Source organism: Pongo pygmaeus, chromosome 1, assembly GCF_028885625.2.
Source record: "Pongo pygmaeus isolate AG05252 chromosome 1, NHGRI_mPonPyg2-v2.0_pri, whole genome shotgun sequence".
NCBI lineage: Eukaryota > Metazoa > Chordata > Mammalia > Primates > Hominidae > Pongo > Pongo pygmaeus.
In genome coordinates, this window is record NC_072373.2 from 88,179,567 (window position 1) to 88,201,889 (window position 22,323).

Sequence of the window (22,323 nt, forward strand, 5' to 3'; positions counted from 1 at the left end):
TGAAGAAACTGGGTTGGGTTTTTGGTGACACATCACTTTCTGGATTTATCTGATTACCTCCTTCAGGCGTCATTTAATTTATTCCTCTGTCATGGTCTGAATGTTTGTTCCCCCACCCCCAAATTCTTATTTTGAGACTTACTCCCCAGTGTGACCGTGTTGGGACGATTAGGCCATGAGGGCAGAGCCCTGATGATGGGATTAAAAGAAGCTCCAAGGGCTGGACGCAGTGGCTCACACCTGTAATCCCAGCACTTTGGGAGGCCAAGGAGGGTAGATCACCTGAGGTCAGGTGTTCAAGACTAGCCTGGCCAACATGGTGAAACCCCATCTCTACTAAAAATACAAAAATTAGCCAGATGTGGTCATGGGCACCTGCAATCCTAGCTACTTAAGGAGGCTGAGGCAGGAGAATCGCTTGAACCCAGGAGGTAGAGGTTGCAGAGAGCCGAGATCGCAGCACTGTACCCCAGCCTGGGCGACGAGCAAAATTCGGTCTCAAAAAAAAAAACAAAAAACAGAAGCTCCAAGGAGGCCCCTTGCGCCTTTGGCCATGTGAGGGCACAGCAGCAAGGAGTCATCTAGGAAGCAGAAGTGCCCTCACCAGACACTAAACCTGCTGGTGCCTTGATCCTGGAATTCCCAGCCTCCAGAACTGTAAGCTGTAAGTTTCTGTTGTTTATAAATTACCCAGTCTAGGGTATTTTTGTTATAGTGATACAGACAGGGGACAGGGAAATAATGGGTAGAAGAGGGCAGTTCCCCAGCAAAGGTCCCACCCTCAAGCCTGAAGACCCACAGCCCTAAATAAGGACAGACATTTCTGTGTTTGAGCCTAAAAAGTTGCCTTTTGATCCCCCACGCCCCCTGCATCCTGCCCCCATATAAACCCAAGACCTTAGAGGGAACACACAAGCAGCTTGGCAGTTCCCCAATAGGGAACATTGGGACTAGCAGACCAGAAACGGCGGAACAATGCGGCAGAGAAAGAGAGACCAGGAGGGACGCCTGGATACCAAGGGGAGTTCGTCCTTAGGCGGTCGGAGAAGAGTCCAGCCACTGGGCAGCCCGACTCCAGGGGAAGACCACCTTCCCACTGCATCCCCCCTCTTCTGGCTCCCCATCCATCTCTCAGAGAGCCACCTCCATCACTCAATAAAACCCTGCGCTCATACTTCGAGCTTGCGTGTGATCCGATTCTTTCGGGACACTGGGCAAGAGCTGGGGATACAGAAGGCAGAAGGTCCATTGAGCTGATTAACACACAAGCCGTCTTCAGACAGCAAATCTGAAAGAACCTTGTGACACACATCTACCTGGGCTTCTGCAGTCGCAGACACCCGCCCCTAGACGCTGCTGTGGAGCCAGAGCCCAAAAGCAGATGCGCCGGCCTCTGCACGTGTCCCTAGGGGTTGAGGGGCGACTGAGCAGGCCAACCACACCCCTGTCTCGTGTGCTGCCAGGGGAATCAGGGAACTCTCCCTTTTCGATAGTAGTCTGAAGGGCCTAAAACATCCTCTTTCCAGCTTTTGCCTTAAAGTGGAGGTTAGATCTAAAAGCTTGATTAGATTTAGGAGGGACATTTTTGACAAAAGACTTCATTGTGACGCTGTGAACTTGGTGCTCCATATTTTCCATATTTGTCTTACTCTTTTCAGTGCTTTTTGTCAACCTCACCACCCTAGGATGATGCATTGCAAACGCCCCATACATGTTCTGCCTGCCTCTTTGGTCCCCTCTCACCCCCACACGTCTGTAGTTACCATGCTGACAGATGAATCTTGCTTTGGTCCTGTCCCTGTAACCACTGTCAGGTTAAACAAGAGTGCCTCCTGGGCAATAAGTCATCAAGCAGGTTTAGTTTTTTTCTGTCAATATCCCCATGAATTTATTTGGTGGGTCTAGTTCTTTTCCTTCTCCTGGATGAAAACTTGGACAGACCCCTTGATTTCTCTGGCAACTCTCAGGTAATAAAAAGTCCTGTGGTCATTTTAAATTAAAACAAGAACAACACAGATTCTGTTGGGTAATTGAAACAGCCAGTCCATTTTAATCATCAGAATGTTGAACTTGACTTCAGGTTGCTGCTCCCAGCCTTGTCCTTGCTGAGGCCACTGGCGAGGGGTCATCCACTTCCCCCCTGGCTAACTTTGGTACCTGCCCTTCCAGAGTTGAGCAGGAGAAAGAGGGGAGGACAAAGGGGACAGGAAAGGTGTTACTCTGCTGGTAAAGTCATAGGGTCTAGCACTCCTGAGAGGTGCTTAAAGTCTCCTGAGCACTTTTGTGGGTTCTTTGAAGAACTCCTCCTTTTTGCTAGGGATGCCTTGTCACTGTCTCTTCACATGGACTAAAGCTTCTCCGTTCTGGCTGGTTGTCCTCCCCTTCCCCAGCCCTTAGAAATATAAGGGTACATCTGGCTGATTCTACTGGTATCTCTGCCACTCTAAATGGTCCACTTGGATAGGACTTAAGATGACCCCATTCATGGACATATCTGGTGCACAGAAAATTCCCATACATGATGTGTCCTGACAAAGCTGGAGTGCAGGTTGGTCCTCAGCTAAGTCATCTTTGCTGAAGAGTAGCTAGCCAGCCCACCTTCTCTCGTTAGGTCTCCCAAATGGGAGTGCATCACTGGTCCACTGTTACCCCCAAACTGCAAAGAACATGGACTACGTGCCCCAAGAAGTTCACTTAAAACTCTCTTCCCTTAGCCCTAAGATAAAGGGCAGGCACATCTCGCCCTGGGGTGGAAGGGGTGGGACTCCAGAAAGCTCTCTCCAGAGGAATCCTCTTCTAACATCCTCTTTCAAAGTTTCCAATTCTCAATTCTTTTACACTCTTAATGTGGTTGAAGAGTTTAAAAGTCTCTAACCAGTTTCCGGACACCTTCTTGGTGAATGTTGCCTGTGGTCTGGCCCATCCTTTGGAATGTGAGATCTGGCATCTCCTGGTGCCTTGGCTGAAAACTCCCACTCTTACACCCCATAATGCTTTGGCAGTTCCCTCCTCCCAGGATGCCTTCCCAGCCACCCTGCCCTTCTTGACACCTTAGACTGTCCTCAAGATCCAGCTCAAGTAAAGTCTTGTCCGATTCCTTAACTGGAGCAACAGTAGCCCTTACTACCATGCATGGCACCGACTACATGTGTCTTTTTTTTGCATGTATTAGAACAAATCTAATCAGTTCAGTGAAGTTTCTTTCTCTGGAAAAGCAGAGGCTGTTCCTTATTCACCCAGGATTCTCCGCAGCACTTAGCACAGAGCCTGACTCACAATACCTGCTCATTAGAGATGTGCTAAATGAATAAAGGAATGAACAAGGAATTCATCTTTGCCATACAAAATTCAAGGTCACATCAGTGCCTTCCCAAACAGGAACCTGACCAAAGTAACAGGCCTTCCTGCAATCTGCATTTGGGGAGCCATTCTCAAACAGTGCTTTTCTCAAGGCTATCCTGCCCACAGACTCATAGTGCAATGCCCACAGACCAGGTGGATCTGGTTGCTGGAACTCAGGAAGTTGAAGCTTGAGAAGTGCAGGTCACTCTTAAGAGAGAATCGCTGCAAGGGCCAACAATCTCCACCCTGTGGTCATCTGTGAGCCCAGGATGTGTCCTGTTCATCTTACATCGCCAAGGTCTCAGTGAGGATAATGGGCTGTTTCCCCACTTGAAAGCAAGAGACACAGAATTATGCCCAGTTTCTCAACCAGTTATACAATTAACAGGAAATATGACAACTTGGGGTTTTTATTGAGCACAGATGAGCAATATTCAGTGTCTGAGGCCTTGATCCTGGGTGGGTTGGTGGGTGACCTCAGCCCTCCTGACCAGGGAGCTTCATGTGGCTGCCCATGCACCCTCAACAGCTAGGTCATCTTCCCCACCTCCTCCATCAATTCTTGACTTTCTCAGTCTGTCCCCAACCATCATGAAATCACAAATGGGCACCAAGAAAAGGTCTTGGACTATGACTTTCCAAGAAGACAACACAGAAGGAATATTTGCTTTTTGAGAGCATTCTAATATTCCTTATGAACTTATTAGCATTATACCTTTAGGAGTCCTTGGTTGTAAGCAATAGAAATAGAGTTTTTCCAGCTTAGGCAAAGAGGAATTTATTAGGAGGATACTTGGAAGTTCACAGACTCAAAAGAAAACCTGGAAAATCAGGCCATGGGAAGGCAAGAAGCAGGCTGGCTCTGGGCAGCAGGACATTCTCTTTGAAGATACCTTCATGGGAGCTTCTGTTTCAGCCATGCATAGCCCCCAATTGTCTCCATTCAAGACACAAATTTTTAGGAGAGAGTCTGGTTGGTGAGCTTGGGTCCAAAGACCACCTTGTAACCAGGGTCGGATTCTGTGGTTGACAGCTCCACCCTAATCACACCAAGTCGGGAAGGGCCAGTTCCCCTAGTGAAGGGCTGTTGAGCAGACAAAAACAAACAAATAAAAACCAAAAAATAAAACCAGATGTCCACTAAAAACAATTCCACTAATATATTTGAAATATGATTCAATTTTCCAAAGTTCAGTGTATACACAACTCTTTGTTTAACTGAATTTCTCTTTTCCTACTACCTGCTGGAAAGTTTAAAGTTCATAGCAAGCAGGTAGGATTTTGATGGTGTCCACATTGCCTTTGTCTCTCTCCTGGTTCTATTTTATGTTTTTGTTTGTTTGTTTGTTTTGTTTTGTTTTTGCTTTTTTAATGTTCCTTTATCTCTAGTTTGCTGCCTTGGTGTATGCTGTGACTTTTTTTTTTTTTCTGGAATAAGGCAGAATATAAATGAGCAGATTACCTGTGACTCTTCAGAAATGCATTATGGTGTAAAGCAAGGTTTGTCTGTGCTGCGAGTTTTCCCACTGGAAGGGCTTGTAGTCTGGAAGTCAACAGTGACAAAGATGTCGTCGTGGCACGGAATCCCTGGAGTTCTCTATTTTTAAAGCTTTCCCAGAGCAATTAGATGCAGACAAGTTGCATCAAACTTTTACTGCATAGTATTCCTATGGTTAGGGGAATGCAATTTGACACATGGTAAGACAGGCCAGTTGAGAGAGAGAGAGAGAGAATGAACAAGAACAAAGGGAGGTTGGCTGAGGCAGCCTGGGGCTGGGTCCTGCTCTGGGGTTATTTTCCATGTGACCTCAGCTGAGCTCTCTCTTTCTGGAGAAGCCTGCCTGGCTCTGGAGCACCAAGGAAATTTGGCAGTGCCTGAGGGAGTTAAAGTGCGGCCAACGGCAGCAGGTGCCAGGAAAGGACTGGAAAACGCTGGTGAACTTCCCAGAGTCACACAGCAACTTCAGTTATGGTTTGGAGAGGAAAGTCTGGAGTTGGAGAGGAAAGTCTGGAGTTGGAGAGAAAAGCGGGAGGTCTGCCAGCTGCCCTCAGAAGAACCCCAGCTCCACTCTCCAACCTCTGTGATAAGCCGGCTTTTCCTCCCTGAGCTCAGAGGCTAGGAGAGGCCCAAGGGCTGTGCGCTTATCAAGGATGTCTTGGTTGTGGAGATCAGAAACCCACTCAGCCTGGTTCAAAGAGAAGCTAGCTGTAAGAGCACCCCAGGCAGTCCCACAAATACTCAGTGAAGCTTCATGCTCCTCTCAGGGACCGGGACAGGAAATTCTGGAACTGTGTCAGTCCTCCCAAAGTGCTGGGATTATAGTCCTCTGGGCCCTCAGAGCTCTCTCGCTTCTGCTCAGCAGCAGCACAAGGAGCCTCCCCAAGCCGCCCGAGCTCGAGCATCCATGAATCCCCGTACCCTTTAGACTCCCTGAGGGGCTCAGCTCATCTGTCCATGCTGAGCATGTGGACTGACCATATCCACCCCTTGTCCAGCCAGCCGTGTAGGAGGAACAGGCCGCGTAGACCCCTAGGCTCATAGGAGGGCTCAATACATGTGGATCCCATTGGGAAGAGTCAACACTGGTTCTTTCTCTAGTGGAAGGGCCACTGAGAGGACCCACAAGAGCTTCAGGGTCCAAATTGACTCCTGTCAAGAGCACTGTGGGAGGGATTCCTGCACCCCAGGGCTACTGGGCTCAAGGACTCTGGACATGAGATGTGTTTGGTCACTGAAGAAGAGCAATGCTCTGTGACTTCCGAAGAAACAGACTCACTTTGCAGGCTGACACCTGCGTAGCTCCTGCTAGGGACCTCCTCCAGCATGACTCTCTTGAGACAGAGCTACCCAAGTTCAAGGAACCATGTGAGCCCTTGGAGGGTTATTCAACACCTATTTCACATCGAAGTGGTACTTGAACGCAGAAAGTTGTCTACCCACCAGCTTTACTTCCGCCGGGGCCAAACAGGCCTTTGCCAGGAGGCTGCGATGGCTCCTAAGTATCTCTTCCCTGCCCGTGCTCAAGCTGTTCTCACCCCTGCCATGCCTGGACAGGCGTCCTTCCCCAGTCACGACCTGATTAACCTCTCCCACTCCCTTAGGCCTTAGCCAAAGCCCATCTCCCACAGGAAGGCCCCAGCCCCATCCTCTCCTCCCCCTTCTTCTCCCTTGGACCTCCACACCTTTGTCTTAGCCTGCCTGGCATCTGGCTGCCTCCCAGCTACTCACGCCTGTGTGTGCTTCCCTCCCTAGCCTGGTTGCTGGAGGACGTCTCTGTGTCCTGTCAGAGTGCGGCCAGGAGAGTAGAGAGGCTGATGGGCTGATGTGGGCTGTCACCAGAGAGCTCCAGTTCTGGTCACACAGAAGGACTTCTGACCCTTCAACAGCCCCTAGAACCCACCAGGGCCCAGCGGCCCTTAGGTCACCCTGCCCCTCTAGCCCTGTCTTCCAGCAGTGGAATTCCCCTCTGCCCCCGAAAGACCCTAGCCCTGTGCTGACTCCCTCACCTCACAATGGCCACTTCTGTTATGGAGCGGCCATACCCTGCTGTGGCGCATTTTCAGAACAGAAAGGGCCTTCACTGGAACGCGCTTGGGGTTACGGCATTCCTGCAGAACGCACTGGCCTATTCTCTGCAGATCTGCAGGAGACAGGCCCCTGGGTACCCAGGGTGAGCCCCACCCCTAACTTCTCTCCTCTCTCTTGAAAAAGAAGGGCCAGTAGCTGGCACTGGCCCCAGGCTCTGCTGCCTTTCTTACTCTGAGGAAGCCAGTCCACATTTTCTTCCTCTGTGAGGCCAGGCCATTGGTCAGGAGGGACATGAGGCCACGCAGAGAGAAGGGAGTTCAGTCAGGCAGTGAGGAGCGGGAGGCCCCAGGCCGCTCTTCCGCAGGAAACTGCTGTCTGGAGGCATGCAAGGTGGCTTTCCACTGTGGGGCATAAAGCATTGTCCTGTGAATCCCCAGAGCACCTCAAACCTAGCTGGCAGGACAGTCCAGGGGAGATGACAGTCAGGGAGAGAGGACAGTCTAGGGGGAGAGGACAGTCCAGGTGGAGAGGACAGGATAGTCTGAGGGAGAGGATAGGCTGAGGGAGAGGACAGGACAGTCTGAGGGAGAGGACAATCTGGGGGAAGAGGACAGTCCAGGTGGAGAGGACAGGACAGTCTGAGGGAGAGGATAGGCTGAGGGAGAGGACAGGACAGTCCAGGGGAGATGACAGTCAGGGAGAGAGGACAGTCTGGGGGGAGAGGACAGTCCAGGTAGAGAGGACAGGACAGTCTGAGGGAGAGGATAGGCTGAGGGAGAGGACAGGACAGTCTGAGGGAGAGGACAGTCTGAGGGAGAGGACAGGACAGTCTGAGGGAAAGGACAGTCTTGGGGGAGAGGACAGTCCAGTGTAAGAGGACAGTCCGGGGGGAGAGGAAAGTTCACTGGGAGAGGACAGTCTGAGGACAGTCTGGGGGAAGAGGACAGTCCAGAAGGAGAGGACAGGACAGTCTGAGGGAGAGGACAGTCCAGTGTAGGAGGACATTCCAGGCGGAGAGGACAGTCTGAGGGACAGGACAGCCTGAGGGAGAGGACAGTCTGGGGGAGAGGACAGTCCGGGGGAGAGGACAGTCCAGGGCAAGAGGACAGCCTGAGCCCAGGTGTCGAGGGGCCTGCCATGCTACAGAAGAGTGAAACTGGCTGGTAGATACACTCAGCATCATGAAGCACTTGATGTTGACATTAGCTTTGAATAAACCCAAATGGTTCACCTATCTTGACCCTGTCAGGAAAACAGTTCCACTGGTGGGGACCACTGATTGCAGGCTGGGCTGGTGAGGGTCTTCATACCTGCTCCACCCTGTGCTGTCCCACTAGCAAAGATGGGACCTGTCCGCCTGCTCCCAGGGCACACTGAGAACCAGAGGGGCTGCGTCATGGGCTGGTATTTTGACTTTGCTGATGGCTTGTCATAGCAGGTGGGTTACAATCACACCCACTTGTGAGGCGTCTCCTGATTTGGTACAAAGTTGGAGTCAAATCTTTCCTCTAGGAATTTAAGAACCTGTATAATTTTTCTTGGTTTTGTCTTCAAAGTTTTTTTGTTTTTGTTTTTGTTTTTTCCTCTGTGACTCAATATTTGGATGTCTCTCCCTGAGAGAAGCCATCAGGGTTAGATCTAAGAATCAGGCTGGTGCCAACCCTAGAGAGGGGGAGCTGCCTCCACCCCAACAGTCACGGAGACAGAGGCCTGTACCCACAACTCACCTGCCTGTCCCTGGGGCACTGCCCCTTGGCTGCCATGGCAGCACAAGCCCTCTCCCCAGCAGGGAGATTTCAAAGAGGGAGGGTCTGGCTTTCCAGCCACAGACCCAGAGCTCCTTCCTCTAGGAGCTCTGCAAAGTCTGGAGGGGAGAGAACCTTCAGGACGGAAGGGAATGAACACACAGGCAAATTGCAGTGTCTTTTCCCTTGCCTGAGGGCTACTGTGAGAAGGGGTGCACTCAGCCTCCCACTGGCACGAGAGCCCGAAGCGGGGTGGCTTTGGCTGGCCCGCTGTTTGAGTACGATTCTCTCCCTCCTGGTTTACCGTTTCTTCTGTTGCTTCAGGCTTCTTCTGGGTCAGCAGTTATCCTCTTTCCCCATTCCTCACCCAACCCAAACCTTCTCTCCTTTCCTTTGCAGTTCTTTTCTAATCTTTCTGTTTTTGTTTTTGTTTTTCCAGTTTCCTGAGGTCTGGGAGCAGACTCTCCCTCTTATTCTCTCTGCTCCAGGGCCTCCCCCCACCACTCCTCTCCTCTCTCCCTCTTCTCCTTCTCCCCCTCTCTCCCTCTTCTCCCAGCTCCCTCTTCTTCCAAGAATATGCCATTTTCCCAAAAAGTTCCATTTTCACAGCCACGGTTATTTTCATGCATTTCCCTGTTCTAACATCGCAGAGGAATGTCTGACATCATCTCCACAAGTGAATCCAGCACTTTCCAGCCCCCACCCCTACCTCTCTCCCCTCCTTTCTTTACCAGCTGTTTGCTAGGTTTGGACTTTGATTATCCAAACGCATTTTTTTTTCTTGTTCCAGGGACCCTACTCCACCCTCAACCTCTAGGATGGTGGTGCTCCATAAACATCAGAACTAGCCCTCGAAAGACAGCGTCCATTGGTTCCCAAGCTTTTCTGCACATCGAATCACCTGGGGAAATGTTCACACTCCTATGCCCAGGTCACACCCTCTACCAATTCAGTCAGAATGTCTGGGGGTGGGAGCCACGCACCAGTATTTTTTAAAGGTCCCCAGGTGGTTCCAAAGTGCAGCAAAGTTTGAGAACCACCAAGCTAGGGCTGAAGTGAAGGGGGTTCCAGCCTTTAGCCAACTCTGCCCATGGAGCCTGGGGCACACACCTTGTCTTCAGAGCTGCGAAGGAGGGGCCATGAGCATTCTCTCTGGCGTGCCCCTGCCCAGCGCTGCGGGTTCTCCCAGCCACCTAGTGAAGACATGTTCCAGGGAGGCTGACGGCCCCCTCCCACAGCAAAGGGTGCTGGTTCAAAGCAGGGGCTCCCAGGAGTTCGGTGCCCAGGAGAGCCGTGGACCTGTTGGGGAGCAAGCAGCCGGTTCTGCCTCTCGTCCTGGATGCATCCCCCGAGCCTGGATGGTGGCTGACTTGGCTGAGTGCATGCATCTGATTCCTTAATCAATTCTTTTTTTTCTTTTTCTTTTTGCATAGGGTGCGGTAGCTAGTGCAGTGTGACAAATGCCAGTCTATCATGCACATTCCTGGAAGGACAGTGTATATTTGTGGCGTTCTAAATGCTCGATAATTCAACAAAACCTGGATTTCGCCTAAAATGCCCAAACTACCATGTCCCAAGCACACTATATCCACAGGCCTGATTCAGGCCTCTCAGCTGGGAGTGCAGCCACCCAGGGCAGCAGCAGTAGGGATGGAGGCTGTGGATGCTGAAGATGTAACCCCTGTGGACTTCCAAAAATGCAGCACACACACACAATTCTTTCTTTTTCTTTCTTTGTTTCTTTTTTTTTTTTTTTCTTCTTTTAATGGAGACAGAGTCTAGCTAGCTCTGTCGCCCAGGCTGGAGTGCAGTGGCACGATCTCCACTCACCGCAACCTCCACCTCTCAGGCTCAAGCAGTTCTCTTGCCTCAGCCTCCCAAGTGGCTGGGATTACAGGCGTGCACCACCAAGCCTGGCTAATTTTTGTATTTTAGTAGAGACGGGGTTCCACCATGTTGGCCAGGCTGGTCTCGAACTCCTGACATCAGGTGATCCTGATATTCCCACCCACCCCAACAACAGCAGCCAGGGGAAGGTTCATCTCTGGCAGGAGTCTGCATCTTCCCATTCTCCAGTCTCGCTGACGGGGAACTACACGGGTGTTTCTCAGTCCCCTCTCAGAGTCATCTGGGGGACTTGTTGAAACACAGGGTGCTAGGCCCGGCCTTGGAGTCTGACTCAATGGGTCTGGGTTGGGGCCAGAAAAGTTGCATTTCTAACAAGTTTTGAGGTGCTGCTGCAGTCTCAGGTCCCCACTTGTAGACTCGCTGGTTTACATCCTCTTTCCAGGCCCATTTCTAATATGCCACAGACTGAAGCCAGAGGAAAAAGCAATAGGATGAAAAGAAAAGGGGAAGGCCGGGCCTGGTGGCTCACACCTGTAATCCCAGCACTTTGGGAGGCCAAAGTGGATGGATCACGAGGTCGGGAGATCAAGACCATCTTGGCTAACATGGTGAAACCCCATCGCTACTAAAAATACAAAAAATTAGCAGCGCGTGGTGTCAGGCGCCTGTAGTCCCAGCTGCTTGGGAGGCTGAGGCAGGAGAATGGCGTGAACCCCAGACGCAGAGCTTGCAGTGAGCCGAGATCGCGCCACTGCACTCCAGCCTGGGCAACAGAGTGAGACTTCGTCTCAAAAAAAAAAAAAAAAAAAAAAGAAAGAAAAGAAAAGAAAAGAAAAGGGGAAGAGGAAAACAAATGATGCCTTGTCTTTTAAGGGAAGGCAGGGATCTCTGCTGTTTCCCTTGCAGTCCTGCCTCAGCACTGGGCATCGCACATCCTGCAACTTCTGTGCCCTGTGAATATCTGAATAGGGTGCGGTAGCTAGTGCAGTGTGACAAATGCCAGTCTATCATGCAGACTCCTGGAAGGACAGTGTATATTTGTGGCTTTCTAAATGCTCAATAATTCAACGAAATCCTGATTTAGCCTAAAACGCCCAAACCACCATGTCCCAAGCACACTATATCCACAGCACTACTGGAGAAAAAAAAATCGAATTCAAGACATTAGTAGGGTTCCTGCTCTTCTGGAGCTCACTGTCCCACAGGGATGACAAATGTTTAACTGGTAATTGCAAAGGCGATGGGAGTTAGGAAGGGATAAGTACAAGATGCTGCTATGGCAACAAAAACAATCTTTCTATGAGTGGCCTTTTCCTTCCTTGGACTGTTTGAGCCCTGCTGACTTGTACCAGATGATAAATCCTGGGAAGATGGAATCAGCCCCAACCGTGCTGCTACTTGCAATGTGCTTCTAGTTGTGCTCCCCTGGGTGGTGACCTATAGGGTCATTTAAAACAAGAGATTAAGTGTTTCAGCATCTTTCCTGCTCATATTGTCTAAATTAAGACGAATTTCCCGTTCCCCCTAGCTAGCTATTTGATGGAGACAGCCTAGTTGGATGTGTGGGGGTTGCTGTAATTCCATCTTCCTAAAGGTTGCCAGGCGGAAGGGGACAATGTGTAGATCTCATGTGAATGAGTGGCTTAGCAGAGAAGAATTCCAGCAACTCCAGGAAACCAGAGACAATATGGCGAAATGGATCATTTGATGTCCTGGGGCCAGCAGCCAAGTGAGTGGGTGAGATCTGTGCCCATGGCAAAGATGCCGGCCATGAACCTCCCACCCCTAAACTCTCCTGAGAGTAGCTTGCATCCAACTGAACTTTCTTTTTCAGGCTGACCAGAAATCTTACCCTCGCCTGGAAATGATCTTTACTCTTCTGTGGGGACAGAAGGGTGACCACACAGTCCCATGGAAGAGACATAACTCATGTCTCTAGACATGTGAAGGACATGTCAAGGATGTTGTCTAGTTCATTGTATGGTTTCCTACAGCTCCATGGTAGATGTCGGAGCTTCACACAACGCTTAGAACTAGTGGCAAATGTTTAAATTCCAGGGCCATTGCCTCTAGCCCACTATGAAGAAATGCAGCCCAAGAATCGAAGCTCCATCGGGTGCTCAGGAAATGGAGATAACCTCGGAGGCTTCAGAAGTCAAGCAGGACACCTAGGGAAGGAGCATCTGAGATGGCTTTTTAGGTTCTCAGTTCTTCCTTTGTACCCAGTTGATGTTTGCAGAAATATGGGCTGTACTGTAAACAATTGGCAACAGTATTTTCTGTTAGCCTGGCAAGGTCCCCCTTCCAAATGGATACAGCTTTTAGGACTGACACTGCTGCACTCAATCTTACAAGATGATCCATTTATTAATATGGTGTGTTGTATTTATTTTAAAGATATATCCTTCACTTCTGAAACAAACCATTTCAATTTTGGGTCTGCAGATTAGTGATCTCTTACATAAGCATCTCTATTTCATAGTCCAGCATCCACATCAGCAGTTAATTCTGCAGTGAAAACTTTCTATAGAACTTGTGATCACAGGGCAAACAGTGGATACATCCTGGGATGGAGCTGGATGCCACACTTGGGTGGGCTTTTGGATATGAGTAGAGTAGGAGAGTTGGGAGAGCCTAGGATCTTCAACTATGGAGGAGCCAGCTTGTATCCACCCCACTGGGTAACTCATCCAAGATGGGGACTACAAGGACTGAGGTCTAGAAGAATTGGTGCAGCAGCCCAGCATGGGCTCTGCATGCAGCCAGCATTGAGCGTATGCCTTCTGAGTCACTCACAGAAAACCCTCGAGTACTGCTGGACCTTGCCTCTTAGTGACTCTCCCTCTTTCCTGAACATGCCTCAATACCCTGGTTGCCTGTGTTGTGTGGCTTGGTTTCTTCCTCACTCATTTGTCTCTTTATGACTTCAAAGGATGAATGACAATGTAGCATAGTAGAAGGAATGTGGCTTTAAAATCATGACAGACTTAATTTCAAATCTCAACTCTGCTATGTACTAGTTGTGAGATCCTGGGCAAGTTACTTAATCTCTTGTGACTACTTCTTCATCTGTAATTCACAGACATAGGTATTATTATGTCGATGATGAAGGCTTGCTGCAAAGTTCAAATGAGCTAATGCTTGTAAAGGCTTAGCATGATGTCTGGAAGGTTAAGTCCTCAATAAGCATCAGCTCCTACTCTGAACTGAACTAAGAGAACGATGCTCTTCAGGCATTTGTACAGATCATGCCGAATGAATATGACGGAGTGAAATATGCGATAGGTTTCCTATGGTGAGCAAAACATTGGAAGTGATTTAAATCTCTACCAAAATTGGACCAGTTAGGTAAATTACAGGGTAAATGCTAAAAAGGCTCTCTATTTATGATACCATGTATTATATAACCCAAATGTCATTTGTGGTTACCCTTTGAGATTCAAAAATTGGCTTGAACCATATCCCACATAGAGTGAGAAGTCCCAGGGGACAACGCCATAAAGATTGTGGGGGCGGGTTGGGGGTTGGAAGTTTTTATTTCCCTGTTTCACCTGATGTCCACTGACACTTCAGTGTATGAATTATCTTGCTGTGCTGTCTTCTTCTTCACTAGTAATATCACATTGAGTCCTACTCTCAGTCTCTCACTCCCAAGGCAACATTGATACAAAACTGTGTATCTGCTTTTACTGAAGAGTTGGGGCAATGAAGAGGATTTGCATTTCAGCATCACAGTTTGTAAAAGTCCTTTGCCCTCCTGCCACCAGGGGGTCTTTTCATGACACTCCCCTCGGGGGCTTTAGTCTCCAGCCCTATTCCTTGGTCCCATTTCTCTATTCTGCTGTTCAACCCTCTACCCTCCAATCTCTGCTAACTTTGTCTGCAGTAGAGGTGATTTGAGGTTGGTCTCCTGGATGAGGGGGCGGGGGGTCTCATTTTCTAAATAAGTCCATTAAAGTATCTTCTGAAACAAATGTAGTTTTGCCTCTCAGAGAACCTGATGTTATTGTAATTTTATAATTTATGTATATGGCTCCATGGGCTGACTGTGAGCTCTTTTAGGGCATGAATTTAAGCCAGATCTATGTATCAGCAGGTGGAACAATATAGTGGTGAATAATTCACATAATTGCCTGGGCCCAAATATTGGGTCCACTATTTTTTATTTTTGAGACAGGGTCTCACTCTGTCACCCAGGCAAGAGTGCAGTGATGTGATCTTGGCTCATTGCAACTTCCGCCTCCTGCGTTCAAGTGATCCTCTCATTTCAGCTCCCCATGTAGCTTGTAGCTGGGATTACAGGCACCTGCCACGATGCCTGGCTAACTTTTGTATTTTTTGTAGAGACAGGGTTTCACCATTTTGCTTAGGCTGGTCTCGAACTCCTGAGCTCAGGTGATCCACCTGCCTTGGCCTCCCAGAGTGCTAGGATTACAGGCGTGACCACTGCACCCAGCCAGCTCCACTACTTATTAATAACCATCTTACAAAATAGGATGTAGAGAAGATTGAAATGAGATAATATAGTTAATAAACCAGTGTCGGAGGTATTCATTGGGTGCTCAGTAAATGCCTGCATTAATTATTCCTGGATGGATCCCTTGCTGTCAATCTGCAGTGACTAACTTCAGGTGTGGTGGCATTTGCCATTGCAAGCTGTGAAGAGGCCTTTGGTGAGGACAAGATGCGTGACCGAGTAACCCACTTTCCTGAAGACATAGATAAAATATGGGTTTTTAGATTTTTTTTCCTTGATAAGATTGTAGTTTAAATATCTGGAAAAAGGAAATTTTTACTTAGTTAGGCTTGGGAGAAGAGTGGAAAATAATTCAACAGTTTCATCTTAACAGTAACACAAGCCACAAAGCCTTTTCAGGCTTCCTTTCCCATTACTAACCCCCCAACACTGAAGATTCATTTGGGGGCTTTTTTCTCTCTTTCTACATACAGAATAAACAAGGTAAGTTTAAAAATTCTTTATTTGAATTTTAGAGAAATAACAGGTATTATAAAGACTTGTTTGAAAGTATGAAATACTCTGTTGTTACTATTTCTTTAGGTTTTGCAAACCAACATCATTATTAAGGGAGAGAATGGTACATCTCTCCTCCTCATCTTTAACACGTTCTTCAGTTGGCATGGGTACAACCTGAGCAAAAAGATCCTGGTGAAATGGCACCTCTAACACTCCCCGCTCAGTTCTAATGGCTCCATGGATGAAGCCCTACTGGACTTAGACCATCCATACTTGCCAAAGTGGTAACAGGAAACCAGTGCCTCTAAGGCTAGTAGTGCATAGTAGTTTTCATCTAAAGCTCTGTTTCCCCATCATCTCCTCTGTCCTGGTGACTGGCCTGGAAATTATGGCAAGTATGAATTAAAATGAATCAATATACAATTGCTGTGAAAGTCAACCTGCTAATCTCTAGCTGGGATTAACATAAAGGGGATATGCCAAGCTTCCTGGTTTATTCAACTTCATTGAGAACAAACAGCACAACAGTGTTGTTTGTTGGCCTTGACAAATGATAAACTATGATTTATTTACTCCTTAGTTACCAAGCCTAATATAATTAAAAGTATTTTAGTGTGCTAAATCCCTAATGCTTAAAGTTAGCAAACCAATATGTTGAGAATGGCACCCACTACGTGACAGTGGCTGGCCATGACATGGATTCATGCGTAAGATCAAATTTTCTAATCAGATACCTTTGTCATTCTTCTTTTCATAAATTCTATTGCATCTAATAACACAGATATTAGAACAAACTGCCGAAAGTTCTAATCTTACCCAAAATAAACTGTTTAAAGCTTAGTCATTAAAAAGATAAGAACAGAACACACTTTACTTTCTTTTTTTTAGGTAGGAGGAAACTGCATTTCTTTACGAGCATAGTTCCTTTTGGATTCTGGCAACATCTTTTTGGGTAGTCTAGTATTGTTTCCTAGGAAATTAAAAATCAATCCCAATCCCTGTGGGTAGAAGAAAATGGGAATATTCACTTCCAAATGTTATTAGGGGTGGGGACGAACATTTCTTATATTTCATTCTCTTTTAGGCTTTATTCTTGTTTCTAAAAGTTATAATTGGTATTCATATTAGCAGCAACAATCCTAATTTCTGTAAGTTAAAATGACTCAGGACTGATGAAAATAACATTTTTGGTAAGGAATATGGAGTCCACAGGTGGTAATAAGTGTCTATCAATTTTGGCAATTCACAATCTTATTTAAGAGGTTAATTGGTATGAAATAGCCAATAGTATGAAAAGATCTCAGTCGTCTGAAGGAAGCTGAGTCAGCCCATCAGTATGCAGTGGAAAGAGGGCTTTCATGGCTGGAAAATTTCCCATGACTTCAGAGTGAAAGGGGGCATCGGATCAGGCTCTAACTCTTCAGGCTGTGAAAGCAAAAATGGTTACTTCTAATATGTTGTTGAAAGTGAAAGTCACTTTGAAACTTTGCAATGTGTTAGAAAGTCAAATACAATTACAAGTTTTTCTTGTAATACATTTCTGTCAAGTTTCACAACCTAAGCTTGGTAAAATGGCAAGAATCAAAAAATAGTAGGAAAGTGGCAAAAAGCTTGAGAGTTTTCCAGTTTTAACGATGCTAAATGCCACCATGGCAGTCTCACCAGAATCTTGCTGCGGTGACTACTGGGGAATACACACCAGGGAGGAAGGTTCAGGCTAAGAAGATTTAATCAGGATGATGTCTCTTTAAAAATGATTTGAAAAATCAATTTGAATCCCGAGTTCCTTGTCTGTTTCTAAATTTACTTGGAACACTTAAGAATGACTCACATAACATTGCTTTCAAATACCTCGATGTCAACTTCTTACTGGCAAGAAATGGCAAAGAAATGCCAGTTTTGTGCTGGAACTTGTAGTCATTAAAAAAAAAATTAGATGATGCTCTGAGTTTTATAATTATAGGGGATTTTTTACTTGTGAAAACACAAATCCCACCCAAAACTCAATGTGAAGTTTCTGTACTACAAGCATGGCAAACAGCAGATTTGTTTCAAGGTTGATCCTTTCACATTAACTCCTAACTTTGGAGTTAGTTTACACTAACACTCTAACAAAGCTGTGTCCCTGTACTGCTGGGCATAAGTCAACCCCAAAGGGACATGCTCCTAACATCTGATTCAGTAGTTAACATGAGGAAACATCCACTTACTTCCATTAAGCCTTAAAAATTTGGGACTTGCAACCAGGCAGAAAGACTATTCCCATCAGTCTCCACCATCACTTCCAAAGACTGTATTATTGTCAGCCCAAAGAGCACAAAATCATCTAATAACAGGAGGACCTGCCTCCTCCATGAGTTTATCTAATTGTCTCATAAGCTTGCAAAATCCTGTTTAAAATTTAATAAATAAAAAAATACACACATTACCCACAATTTCTGGCTGCAACCCCCAAAAGGCAATCCCACCAAAAAAAAATATATATTAATCTGGCATGGCAACTCCTCATTTCCTAAAGGGCCTTGTACATACAAACATTAAAATAAAAACTACAATTGTGCCTAGGGATTAATTATAGCTTTGCCAGCAATTTAAAAAGTGACTACTTCTTTGCATTTGTCAATTGCCTTTCACTCATTTCCTGAAACTCTACCCTTAGGAGAATCCTGTCCCCTCATCTCAAAGATCCATTCAAGAACAGGCAATGACAAAGAGTAGAAGGGCTAGTGAGAGACAAAAGAAGGCAAAGCTCCCAGGCTGCTCTGGGCAGCACCTTACAGGCACCCCTAGCTCTGTGGCAGAGCTGCCGGCCCTGCTACCACCTTCCTGCTCTTCAGTGGAGACTCCCTCCCAACTGCTACCCACCTTTTCACCTGGAAGAGAGGGACTAACGTTGGTGAGTATGACATAACCAAAGTCTTGCATCTGAGGAGTTGGTAAAATGATGATAGAAAAAGCTGGGAATCGAGGGATGAAGTAAAAGTGAAGCGCTAAGAACAAGAAGGCCACGAGATGGGTCCTTCTCCTGTGATTCTGTCATGGAGAGGAGGGAAACTCTATTTATAATCACCCCACACAAACCAGGTTTACATTGACCATGATAACGTATGACAGTTCCAGCAGAAGATTAGCATCTTGGGGATGACTATGTTGCCACTGTCTACTAGCCATGGTCACAGCCTCTGGTGTGGCTAATTCACATTACAGAATGGGAAGGAGCAGGGCCAGAAGAAATATCCCACGATAAGACTGCCCAGTCACCTGAAGGTCTTCTGGGCATTTGCCTTATATCCCTTGGCACCCAGCAGAAGAATGGTCCCCAGAGAAAATGGTTCTTGTCTGAAAATCACCCAGGACAGCCAAATCTAAGGGGAGTGCTGCGCTGATTTAAAAAGGTTTGTAATGTGGAAAAGAGGAAGGTTAGTTAGCACTTTTCAAACTCCAGACTCCCAGGTAATACAACAATAAAGCCCTGCTTTTCCCCACTCACAAAAGTTGAACTGATTTCCTTGGAAAGCATTTAACTAGCTTGGACAAAGAGGCACCTGTCCAGAGAGTTAGAAGTGCTGATGGTTCTTTAAAATTACTTAGGAGCCAGACCTAATTTCACAGGCAGAAAACTAACTAGCTGCATATAATCCTTGAGAGGTTGCTATAATTTCTCTTTCCCTTTCTTGCAAGGAAGAAGAGAAATTGATTGCTATAGTGTGGAACAAGAAGAAATCTGACAAAGGCAAGTCAACTTGGGTAAGAAACAGTGTTTGTAGATGAGTTACATCAAAAAATTGAAAAGTTTTGTAGGAGAGGGAGGAAGACTCACTTTAGAAACTGAAGGTAGAACATTAGAGAGGACTTCGCTGTCTGAGATCCATTTCTATGAATTCATCAAATGAAACATAATTGTCTACTATGGTGAAAAAAGAGGCATAGTACAGTAAAAATGAACACAGCTTTTTTTTTTTTTTTTTAACCATGGGAGGACAAAAGATTTAATTCGTTCACTATCTTTTCGTTGGAGAAACTGAAAATTATTGCCATATTATGGGATGCACTCCCTCAGCAGGAATCCACGTTCACTAATCTGCATTGTTTTAAAGAGCAAATACTTGTCAATTCTCCAGTGAAAAAACTTTTGTCTTGTTTAAGTCTAAAGTTACTTCCATATTCCTCAGCTGAATTTGGTATAATTTCAATAGAAGAATGAATGAAAATGAAAGCTTTGTCCTGTGGTCCATGAGGACCTGGACCAGTTTAGTAGAGAAAACATAAGTATGTGTGCTAATACTTGGTGGCCTAGAGTCCTCAAAATAAACAATAGTTGTGGCTTTAATCTCATACTGCAATCACATCGAACTTTCCATCTTTTAAACATGTGTATTAATGGAGCTCTCTACTCTCTCCAAACCCCACCACTGGCCCTTCCTTTACCCTTCTATTTTCTCAAATTTGTACCCACTCCCTGACCCCCTTTGTTTAGGTGTAAGCCACAAATCCTAAGTAAAGATAAACTTTACCAACTGGGAGTTTTTCCTTTTATCTAAAGCTCCAAATTGTTTTGATTGTTTTTGGAGTGTTTTTGGCTTTTCTGGTTTTGAAATGTGTTTTCTCAAATAAGCACAATATCTAGAATGGGTTTGCATTAAATGAATGAAAAATCGAATCAGTGGAAACCATTTGAACATGCATGTGTGGCATAGCTTTAAATAAAATTCACTTTATGAATCAATAAGTGAAATGGCAAAAAGGAGAGGTGGATATTATTTAAAAGAAGATGACTGTTTAAACACAAAACCATCACAGAGGGAAAAGAGGTTTAGAAAGGTACAGGAAAAAAAAAGTCTACACCAGGTAACGCTGGAGGATGCAGGGCTAAATTTGCCACTGAAGAAACATTGTTCTCTTGCGTCTGAATTCCAGTGCTTTCCAAATAGATGGGTAGATGATGAAAAATGGAGCAGCTTCTTTTATTTCTTCTTCTTTCCCCCTTTAATTCTAGTACGAGACAGTTCTCTGCCTGCCACCAAGGCAGAAAGCAGCATTTTGCTCACCTGCTCTTCAGTCTGGCAGGGTCCCATGCTCAGTTTTCCAGCACAGCTGCAGGGTGCTATTGTAATGACTCAGGGATGGTGCTGACAACGTGGGTTTCCTCTGTGGCTGCGGGAGGGGAGCCAAAGAAGGTGTTGGTTTGATTCCTCTGCTGATCTCGGAGGTAAGGAGGAACTGATGAGCTTTTGATGTGGAGGATCCTGGTGTCCATCACCTGACAGTCAATCTGCATCATCACTTCGTAGTCCTGCCCATTGATCACATTCTCTGCAGACAGGAATATACACATAGAATAAATATTCAACAGAATGTGCATCTCTGCCATAAGCTTCAGCCCCAGAAAGACAGAAATGTGCTTTAAGGGTGAGAACTGTCAGTAAACTTTCAAGGGGTGCAGAGGGACTCTCAGTCAGTAAGCAGAGCTACAAGTGGGCTGGGTGCCAGGATCACCTGTTCTCTCCCAATTCTAGCTCCCAAACAACCTCCATTGACTAAACAAGGGCTAAAGCAACTGCCAGGGTTAATAATGCCACAGAGCATCTGTCCACAGACATCATATATCTTGTATGCTTTCTGTGCAGTGTATTACTCTGATTGAAGCAACTGGAACAGAAGGGGTTTTTAGTGGGGAATACAGAGAAGAATCCCTAAGTCCACCTCCCTGCCTTCAACAATGGGAAGAAACAACTGTCAAAAGGACTAGCATTCCATGTGAGTGGTAAGGAGACCCTGGCCAAGTGCACTTAGCTCCTATTCATCAGTAATATTTCTGACTTCATTAAGACATTTCCCAACTATGAATTTAAAGGTTTGCCATTAGGAGTGTGAGGTACAGTGAAAACTGACAAGTTATAGACATCTGACAATTATGCTCTTTTCCAGAGATCACTTCCCTTCCATATTGAGGCGATCTTTATTTCTAGAGTTCCTGATTCCAGGCACAAAGTGTCAAGTACAATTCCAACATGGAATTAAAGGGAATCTACAGAACTTGCACGTAAGCTAGAGAGTATTTGCAGAAGGGAATGGGAAAACCATATAGAGTCATGCTTTCTACATATAGGGCAACTCATTATCATGAGTTTAAAATACACAGACACAGACTATACTCCATTCCTACTTCTTAAGAGGATAAAAGCTCTTTATTTTAGGGAGAGGACCAAATTACTCCCTGATTTGTAATTCTGGGTGGTCATCTTCCAACTCGTAGTCAATGAAACTTAGACATAAAACTGATGAGAAAATAGATAATATTTTTCAAGCCCAGCTGAACAATCACAGCAATACAGTAAAAAGATGTGTGAACATGGAAGAATTCTGAGTAGTTAATATGGCATCTGAGTTTGCATTTTCATCTGGGAATCCAGAGTGGGGTGTGGGGCTGGGGAAGAACTGCCGGCGACAGCCTAGTTCTGTACTGCCTTTCTACAAAGATGACACAAAGCCAACCAGTGATTTTTAAAATTAAATGTTTAGCTTTTCCAAGACAAATAATTGAATTTAAATGTATAATTCTTTCTATTCTACTTTTTTTTTAACTTTGACACTGAGCATGCCAAGCATTACAAATCTGGAGGGAGAAAATCCAAAGTCTGACATTTGATCTTCAGATTCCACTGTTATGTATGGGACAACTACGCTGTGGAGCTTGTCACTTAGGAAGCTAAAACAGGCTTTTGGAGATCATCTAGTCCAGGGTGTCCTAAAATCAGGTCTAATTTATAGACTTCAGGGAGTCTGTAAGTTCCCTGAAATCGTACGCAAAGTTTTGTGTGTGCATGTTTTTGGAGAGAGGGGCCATCAGATTCTGAATGAGGTCTGTGACCCCCAAGAGTTAA

General features: G+C 46.1%; 1 protein-coding gene across 2 annotated transcripts in view; it reads right to left on the bottom strand.

The window, feature by feature from the left end:
* Positions 1–20,112: 20,112 nt before the first annotated feature.
* Positions 20,113–22,323, bottom strand: part of ATF6 (activating transcription factor 6) — a 212,740-nt gene continuing 210,529 nt past the window's right edge. For both annotated transcript variants that reach the window (XM_054479470.2, XM_054479478.2), the window contains exon 16: positions 20,113–20,752. In XM_054479470.2, coding sequence (XP_054335445.1) covers positions 20,544–20,752 — 209 coding nt within the window. In that variant the 3' untranslated portion in view covers positions 20,113–20,543. The remainder of the gene's footprint in view (positions 20,753–22,323) is intronic.